This window comes from Alligator sinensis, unplaced genomic scaffold, assembly GCF_000455745.1.
Source record: "Alligator sinensis unplaced genomic scaffold, ASM45574v1 scaffold1336_1, whole genome shotgun sequence".
NCBI classification, from domain to species: domain Eukaryota; kingdom Metazoa; phylum Chordata; order Crocodylia; family Alligatoridae; genus Alligator; species Alligator sinensis.
Genome location: NW_005843037.1, coordinates 296,480 through 305,387, shown reverse-complemented (window position 1 = coordinate 305,387; position 8,908 = coordinate 296,480). Strand labels below are relative to the sequence as shown.

At 41.0% G+C, this 8,908-nt stretch overlaps 2 protein-coding genes across 7 annotated transcripts in view; one reads left to right on the top strand and one right to left on the bottom strand.

Annotated features, from left to right (window-relative positions):
* CAPN3 (calpain 3) overlaps positions 1–8,908 on the top strand; it is a 65,521-nt gene that overhangs the window by 40,698 nt on the left and 15,915 nt on the right. For 3 of the 6 annotated variants that reach the window (XM_006036905.2, XM_025193339.1, XM_014526393.2), the window contains exons 10-15: positions 795–955; positions 3,022–3,191; positions 4,139–4,150; positions 6,537–6,745; positions 7,286–7,322; positions 8,419–8,436. In XM_006036905.2, the coding sequence (XP_006036967.1) occupies positions 795–955; positions 3,022–3,191; positions 4,139–4,150; positions 6,537–6,745; positions 7,286–7,322; positions 8,419–8,436 (607 nt within the window). The remainder of the gene's footprint in view (positions 1–794; positions 956–3,021; positions 3,192–4,138; positions 4,151–6,536; positions 6,746–7,285; positions 7,323–8,418; positions 8,437–8,908) is intronic. The other 3 variants (XM_014526392.2, XM_025193340.1, XM_025193338.1) reach the window with 1 other exon arrangement.
* ZNF106 (zinc finger protein 106) overlaps positions 2,983–8,908 on the bottom strand; it is a 90,400-nt gene continuing 84,474 nt past the window's right edge. The window contains exons 25-26 of the transcript XR_003092055.1: positions 6,891–7,066; positions 2,983–3,116 (exon numbers count right to left, since the gene is read on the bottom strand). The gene's annotated coding sequence lies outside the window, so the exon portion shown is untranslated. The remainder of the gene's footprint in view (positions 3,117–6,890; positions 7,067–8,908) is intronic.

The window sequence follows — 8,908 nt, the reverse complement described above, 5'->3', positions numbered from 1 at the left end:
TTCCCTACATGTATAATGAGTTGAGATAAACAGAGAAAAACACCAAAAGTATCCATTCATTTAAGATGCTGCATGTGAGATGTCAAGGGTCTGATTTTTCAGAAATCTTATTATATAGCACTTCACATATGCAGAGCACAGTGGCTCCTGTTGATTTCAACTGCAGCTGTGATAGTAACAGTTCTGCCAGTCAGATCCCAAGGTATCAAACTGGCACTCTGAGAAACACACAAATAATGACTGTCTGTGAAAAGCCTGGTTTAAATAACTTGTCTACCATCACACGGGGATGCTGTGGCAGAGGCAGAGATGAGATCCAGTTCAACTTGCTGCATTCAGTTGCCTTTAGCATGAGACTGCCCTTTCTCTTTCTGTGGTGCCCTGACTCATTCCATACTACCTTCCAGTTTCTGCAGCTAACAAAGCAGGGGTCCTAACAAACATTTTCCTTTAGTATGGAGCATTGATTCATCACAGAGCAAGCCCATCCTATACAGTGAATGGCACAGGGCTTTTGTGAAATAACAGTATGTAACTGGGTGACTGAAGACTATAGATAATGTACACACACAAGAGGTAAGAATTAAACTTGCACAGGCAAGCTTACTGCTATTCCTCTACTTAACAAGATGTACTCAGAATACTTGAGGTTGAGGGGGCCAAACTGATTCAGCAGAATCTATTTTCAATAGGAACTTAGAATCAAGCCCAAGATTTTTTTGTTGTTTTTATCTGCTTACCTGTACCATTTGAATTTATGCTGTTTTCACCTTTTCCACCCATTGTTTTTCCAGGATGTCATTTGAGGATTTCATGAGCTACTTCACAAAGCTTGAAATCTGTAACCTCACACCTGATACTCTGGTGTCTGATAAGCTCCAAACTTGGACAGTTTCAGTCAACGAAGGGCGCTGGGTAAGAGGCTGCTCAGCAGGAGGTTGTCGCAATTATCCAGGTGAGTAATAGAAAAACTGTAGAAGAACTTTGATCTTATTAGATTTCAAGGGCTAACCAGACTTATGCAACAGACTAAACAGTAGGGCTGTGTGAAGCTTCGGTCCCTGATTTGATTCAGAGGAGATTCGGCCCGATTTGGTGGCCGAATCTCCAAAACTGAATCAAATCAAAAGAACCCTTGAATCTCTCCAAATCAAATTCCAACCCTCTGAATTGATTTGGAGAGATTCAAAAAGATTTGAAGATTTGGACATAGACACAGCTTTAAATATTTTTTCTACATACCTCTAAATAGCAGGGGCTCGTGAATGCTGCGATGCTGCGGGGCGTGGAGTGTCCCACAGAAGCATGGCAGCAGACCCAGAAGCACTTCTGGTCCACTTCCGGTCCACTCCCCAGTGCGCTCAGCAGCAGATCCAGAAGTGGACTAGAACCACTTCTGGTCCACTTCCGGGTCTGCCAGGGAGCACACTGGGGGCCCCCCATGCCCCCCCAGCTTGGCGACTGGTGCCTCTTGGGTCTGGGGGGGGCCACGGCAGCCGATCGCGGAGCCGGGGAGACACAGGGGGGCCCCCCAGCATGCTCCCCGGCAGACCCAGAAGTAGATTGGAAGTACTTCCAGTCAACTTCTGGGTTCACCGCCAAGCATGTGGAGGCCCCCCCCCCCACTCCTGTGGGATGCTCCATGCACCCCAGCATCGCAGTATTCACAAGCCGCACCTGCTACCTCAAGGTATGTAGAAAAAACTTTTAAAGCTGTGTCTATGTCCGAATCACTGATTCTCCTAATTGGCATCAAATCTTCAGATTTGGATTTAGCCATATCGAATCAGGGACAGTGATCTGAATCAATTAATTGAATCACTGTCCCTGATTCAGGCCGAATCCAAATCCAAATCCAAATCAAATAGGGCCTGCTTCGCGCACACCTACTAAACAGCATTTGGCCTAGCACAAACCTAGGCCTCCTACAAGCAGCAGTGCTAATGAATTGATAATTGGCACTCTTCTGAGTCTATACTGAGATAATGTCACAGAACAGTAGTAAAAGGCAGTGGGTACCTTGAAGTTCCATTTTAAGAGAGATAAATGTAAAAAAACTTGACCATTTGTTGTTTCTCTGAACCTAAGGTAAGAGAGTAGGTGCTAAGTCCAGTGTGTCCAGGAAGTTTCATTTTAGAGGTTTGCATTCTACAGGTTTCATTTGGTTATATATTCTCTTTGTTTTCTTGTCATCAGCTGCTGCAGAACAACTGCACTGTATCACCATGAGTTGGCTGTATTACTGTCCTAAGTCATTAAAGGCCAGTAGGGTTTTTAAGGCAATGTTGGCTTCTGTTTAACAATGTCTGGACTGCAAATCAAAATGGAAGACCATAAATAATCTTACACTTATAAGATTTAAATATTCTTTCTTCCTTATTTGACTTATAAATTAATTAGTGGGGGAAGAGGTCAGCTGGATCAGGGCAGCTCTAATATCCAATTTAATAAAATTGTATCTTCCCTAGCAGAGGGACCAAGGCATTATATATCCAATCATTTTCTGAGCCAACCAGGTTACAAGAGAGAATAGAGAAGGACATATATCACAGCTGGTGGGCTTTGGTATTTTATTACATTTTTTAAAGTGAAACCAAAATATGCTAAGCTAAGAAAGACTGGTGACTGCAGGATTCTTTTAATACTTAATGCAGACAAAGGATCTTCTTTCAAGTAGGCTGGGAAGCTGTATTACAAAGTATAGCATAAAAGGGCTTTATAATGAAAAATAAACTCTGCACAGTCAATACCAGAAATACCATCAGTGGTGTGATTATATGAAATAAAAACAAAGCCTCTTAAAGGAGTTAGAGTACAGTCACATGAGGTAGCTGCTGTACCTGTTTGTAGAAATCAACTTTTTGCATCAGAAATGTATAAAAAAGGAGATTAATTCAATTTTTGACTTTCCATCAAGAACTATAAAATGGAAATAGATATAGGAGGTAAAAGATGATTAATCCACAAATATCAACCCAAGGACTGATATGTACATTTTGGGGGCTACTGGGGTTTTTGCAGACACCTTTTGGACCAATCCTCAGTATCGTTTGAAACTTCTGGAGGAAGACGATGATCCTGAAGATTCTGAGATTCTCTGCAGCTTCCTGGTTGCACTAATGCAGAAAAACAGAAGGAAAGAACGCAAATTGGGAGCCAACCTCTACACAATTGGCTTTGCCATCTATGAGGTACCATTATTAAAAACATAGAAATGGAAAAGTCTCTTGTGTCATTGATTCCTGCATTCACAAGCAATCATTAACCCCAGGAATCCCCAAATCACTTCAAACCCTCACTCACAATTCCAATGCAGAATTAACAGGGCTCTGCACACTGTTCCAGTGCTACACTATTCTTCACAAATAGTACAAAACTGTCATGGTTGGCAGCTTACTTTAAAATTCAACCTGTGTTCATGAATTGTATCTTTGTATTAAAAATGTTTTCCAGTTTTCCTGGAAGAAGTAAGTGATGCTCTTCTGGAAACTAGGAGAGTAGGGAAATCCAGTTCTCTGTATTGATTTAATTCATATTAATTTATTTGTTTTGAGTCACCTTACCTGGAAAGGCTCCCCTTTTCAATCTCCAGGTTCACTTCACTCCAGGCTTCCCCACATTTCTTTTCCCAGATTGCTCAGTAGCTTCCCAAATGGCTCTTGGGTCAGGGGATTTACAGCGGTCAAAAATAAAACTTTCCATTGGCATTGGCAGAACCCTTGTGTGGTGTTAAGCAATACTGGTTTATGACCTCTGTACTCTCTGACCTATCTTCATCCCCTCATGGAAAGGAAGAAGGGAAAGAGAAGTTCGTAGTTTGATTTTCAAAGGTGCTTATTAGCCTCTCCTCCCATTGACTTAATCTGGAAATGGATTTGCTTGGCATCTCCCCAAGCCATGTTTATTTAGTCAAAACTATGATTTATTTTTATAATCTCCAAGAGAGTTTGAAGGGAAGCTTTTCTTAAACAAAGGGTTGAGGTTGGTTAAAATGTTTATGTATTTGGCTGGGGCGGGGGTGGGGGGGGTCTTTCATTGACTTCAAGATGCCTAGAAACTTGCACAAACACATTTTATAAATAAATAAGTGAACTGCCACAGCATCCCTAATTGTCTCCCTACTTTGTTTCTCTCCAAGGTGCCACAAGAGGTAGGCGGAGTGGAGGAAGAGTTGACATCTTGTTGTAGAGTCCTCAGATATTGTACTTTTGTGTCTGTGTAAGCCAGCTGGAAGCTGCCCACTTGGGTTTGTTTTTAGTGCTATACAAGTGAGAGTTTTGTATCTCCCACTTGCATTGAGTTCAAAACTCCTCTAGGCCCTGCCCCACCCTGCCTATCTTTTCCCCAGCTCTTCTTTTCTGTTCTCTATTACCTCCTAAATTCATGCCAAGGGTCTCTGCATTGTGCAGTCATAGGATGAAATGTAGCATAGAAGTTGCTACAGAATAAATTGCAGAATTCACTTCTTGCTGCACAACTGTTTTCTAGAATCTGTAAGTTTTCATCTGAGAGAAGACATTTTGTTCCCAAGTCCTTTAATTACAAAGAACCCCCCCCCAAAAAAAAACAAACCCATAAGCCAAGTGTAAACAGATGTTCGGTCTTTGAGACCTGCAGAGATCCCAAAATTATATCAACCACCAGAACTGCAAACTCCCCAGGGTGAATTAACTCTGAAATGTAAAGATAACAGTGTGAGTGTTGTCATTGTTGAGTATTTTACAGCTGAGCTATTGTGCAGAAAACAGCTAGTTTATGTGCTTAGTTTAACATTTCAAACAGCCTTCAAAAAAAGTATCCTGCTGCACTGCAGAACCTTCAGCTTTCCCTTGATGACTACAATGCAGTGATTCATTGCCAATAACACAAAGTCAGTAACACACCAAAAACGGAGATCTTTGGAAGGTAATACAGTAAACTAAATTCTAACATGAAAATAAGCTTTGGCAGTATAGTACAGTAGAGCCTGTTTTACTGATTTTCATATTTAATTCAATACAAAAGACAGATGTTTAATTTATCAGAAGCTGCTGCAGAATTCCCATTTTGCTCCATCAGGGTGCCACAGAATCTAAGCAACTCTGCTTAGACTATAGGATCAGACTGCCACAGGGGCCTGTATAGATTTTTTCTTCTATATCATAGCCACCATCCAGTATCATTATTTTAATTGTGTATGGTGGTCGTAGTTTTTTTCACAAATGTATCTATATTTCTTTTGTTAACTGGGTTGGTAAATCCTCTCTCTTCCACCCTAAACCTATTGTATTTTCTTATACTGCCATCCTGGTGCTTACTAATGAAAAAATAATCATTCAGCAGTTATTTTTTCTGCTGTTTACCTCAAAAGAGAGGCCCTACTAGACTGTGGCCCATACAGGGATATCGGAAATTAAATATCACTAATCCCAGGGCCTGTAGTATTGGAGGGTATACTCTATTAGCAGCATAAATAAAAATAAAATATCTCACCAGGAGACACAAACAAGTAGGGGCTAAACAGTGATCTTGTAAAGCAGTGGGATGGAATCATTTTATCAGCAGAATAGGGTTGTAAAATGAAGATGTTTTCAATATGCAGTTTAGCAAAAGTTACTGGAAATATAATTTTGAAAAATAATACAAGAATTCTCTTGATTATTTAAACTATATTACTTTAAACTGAATTTAATGCTGGTATAAGACAGCTCTGGAAAATGAAAGCCTGTCTTTTTCTAAAGAGCATATATGCAGCATTCCCTCTAAGCTGCATGCGTGCGTGGCTGCACACAATAAAAAAATCATGCCACACAATAACTTTTTAATGCCACACACACAGTGGTGTACCAATGTGGGGGTTAGTAGGGAGCCATGGCTCCCAGGCGCTAGCCTGGGGTGGGGAGGGGGATGCCCAGTGCCACAGCAAGGGGGTGCCAACGCTCCCCCCACCATCAGCTTCGCGTCCAGCCACTTACCACCCGCCCCAACCCAGCCACAGGCTGCTGCAGGAGGGGTGAGGGGCAGGCATACTGAGATACCCGTGCACTCCCACCCAGGATTGCTCACAGTTTGCTAAATCTTAGAGGGAACATTGCATATATGGACAGGCATGGTCAGAGGGAAGGTACTTGTGTACCCTACAAATGTACTTCAGACCTTTCCAGAAGGGGCAAAGTGTTGGGTCACACAGGGTGTATTCTTCAGGCTCATTTAGACCCAGTTTCCCTTGAGAATTTCAGTTAGTGCCTTTTGTGATTTGGATACCATTGCCTTAACAGCATAAACGTGTTCAAGAATTGATTTCAAGAGGCCATCCAGCAGCTACAAGTGCTAAAAATGTCCTATTGATGGGGACCCGGTCAGTGGCTTAGCAGATGGAGGAGATTATTTCTGTTGCTAGTCTCCTGACTCATCCAAGTTTTTGGATCTTATATTTCAACCAAACTGTTTGATTTCATTGGCATTTTCTGTCTATATTGTGTGCTGCCTGTGCTGGATCTGCCCAGGAACCATACAACATCTTGCTGAAGAGAGCTGTTTGATTCTTTTGTTAACAGATGCAGGGCAACAAGAAGCATTTACAAAAGGATTTTTTCCTCTATAATGCCTCCAAAGCTAGGAGTAAGACATATGTAAACATGCGAGAAATCTCTGAACGCTTCCGGCTGCCTCCCAGCGAGTATGTCATCATCCCATCAACTTATGAGCCTCACCAGGAAGGAGAGTTCATCCTGAGGGTGTTCTCAGAGAAAAGAAACCTTTCAGAGTAAGTCCCAAGATATGCTTATTTGATTCTAAAGAAAAAGAAAGGCCCCCTTGTCTGTTATAGTTATAATTTATGTCCCCAACCCCCCCACAGCAAGAAAACACAGCATTAAACATTTTCTTTTCTACCTTTCTTCATTGCTCACCTCTCAAATGGATTCAACTCCCTAGATCATCCTGTCATCTCCAACTGCTTTGCTCAGAGCCAGTTGAATTAAACTTCTTGACATTGCCAGCCTCCAATCCAGGACAGTGCGTATGAGCAGTGGCATTCTTAGAAACAGTATTTGGATACCTGGCTCAAGGTTGTTAACATGGAGCTCTGCCTTATACAAGTAAAAAAAAATTTTTACAACAGTGAAAACAAGTAAAAAACAAGTAGACCTTTGCCCTATACAAATAAAAAACAATTCAAGCCATAACTTTGTTCCCTTTTGAAAGATCAACAGGTTCTCTCAAATCATCCACAGGAACAAGCCATGTAGAAACATGGTCATGTTTGCTATTTTCTTTTTCAAATGTATTTGCCTCCCTCTTGCAGGGAAGTTGAAAATCTGATTGAAGCAGACCGTGCTTCGGTGAGTACATTTTGCTTCCAGTTTACTTTGTACACCTTTTAAAGATTTGTAACCACACACATAGAGTGGCTGCTGCCATGCATGGAAGAGTATCATAGCCAAGGAAAACAGTAACAAGAAGCCAAGTGCAAATACCATACTCTCCCAATAGTATTGGTTCTCTCTCACTTAAGCAAGTATATTATCATTGGCTGTATATAATTTCCCTTCTGATATGGATGGACTACCAAATAAGGTAGGACATTATGCTGGACTTGAAGCTTGTTATCAAAGGTGGAAGTTTAGCTATTGAACAGCACAGGGAGTTTCACTATTGTATCTGTTCTCATCACCTCCTTCATTTTGCAGCAAAACTGATCATACAATAAAAGCCTTATTGAAAACTTTGTTTGCAAACTGGCTTTCAGGACCTGAATTCTAGGGCATTTAGTATAATAAAGACTTCTCATTTGACAAAGTCAAAATAACATTTGTTTGTCACACCTTTTTATTAGGTGTATGACAAGGACCTGAATTCTACAGATGTACTCAGATAATAACTCTGATTTTTAATAAGCATGCATTACAACTGCATGCTGTTAACTTTCATTTAAGCTGACTGCAGTATGTTCAGAAGGGAGAGGATAAGGACTGATATAGAATAATTTTAAAAAGTTGTTGGGCACACTTACCAATTCACACAGAATATAATTTTGTTGATTTTTGCCTGGCCTTCATTTGCTGTAATGTTAAATGAAGACTCAAAATTGGCAGGCTGAAGTTACTGCATCCATAAACAAGTATCTCTAGTATGTCAGTCTCAATGACCCTGCCTGCTGAAAAGAATGGGATGGTCAGAGCTGAAGCTACAGTGGATGTTTCCTAATTTAAGAAGTCAGAATGAACTGAACTCTTGGTTTGATTTGGTGCAGCATTTCCTGTTTTCCTATATTTGACTCTATTGCTCACATACATAGGATCTCTCAGATATGAAAGAAGGTGGAATAGCGATAAATGGGAAAAGTAAGAGAGAGTTTCACAGCGTAACTTAATAAAATCTGGATTAAACATACAAGCATGCCTATTAAACACTATTTGTGGTTTGGTTTTTGTACAGAAAAAGAAGAAGGTCAAGGTGGGTCTCTTGATAGCTAGCCAACATGCTGGGCTTGTTTAGGATAAAGTGCACGTGCAACTGATACAACAGAAGCTTGAGTTCTTTGCTGATGTTAGAGTGAGTTGTCTGTAGCCGAGTCCTTTGCATTTGGGAATTGCTTGTCAATTGAGAGCATTGGATGAGAGGCTGCTCGTAGGCAGCGTCTTGTCTTCCTGCGTTGTAGCTAATAAATGCTTGTCTCACCCGAGGGAAAGAATATCTTCAAAATTTTCCATTCTTATGGGCCTGATCCTGTAATGTGATAAACATCCCTAAATCTCACCGTCTCTAGTGGAAGCTGAGGGTGGTCGAGGCAACTCATGGAACTGTGGCTCTGTTTTAGACCTATTGCTCCATTATTTCATGTGCCATCTCTTACTGCCACCTCCAGAATCATCTCTCTATATAGGCATCCTAATCGCCCTTTCCAGCACAATTGTCTCCTGCCAAA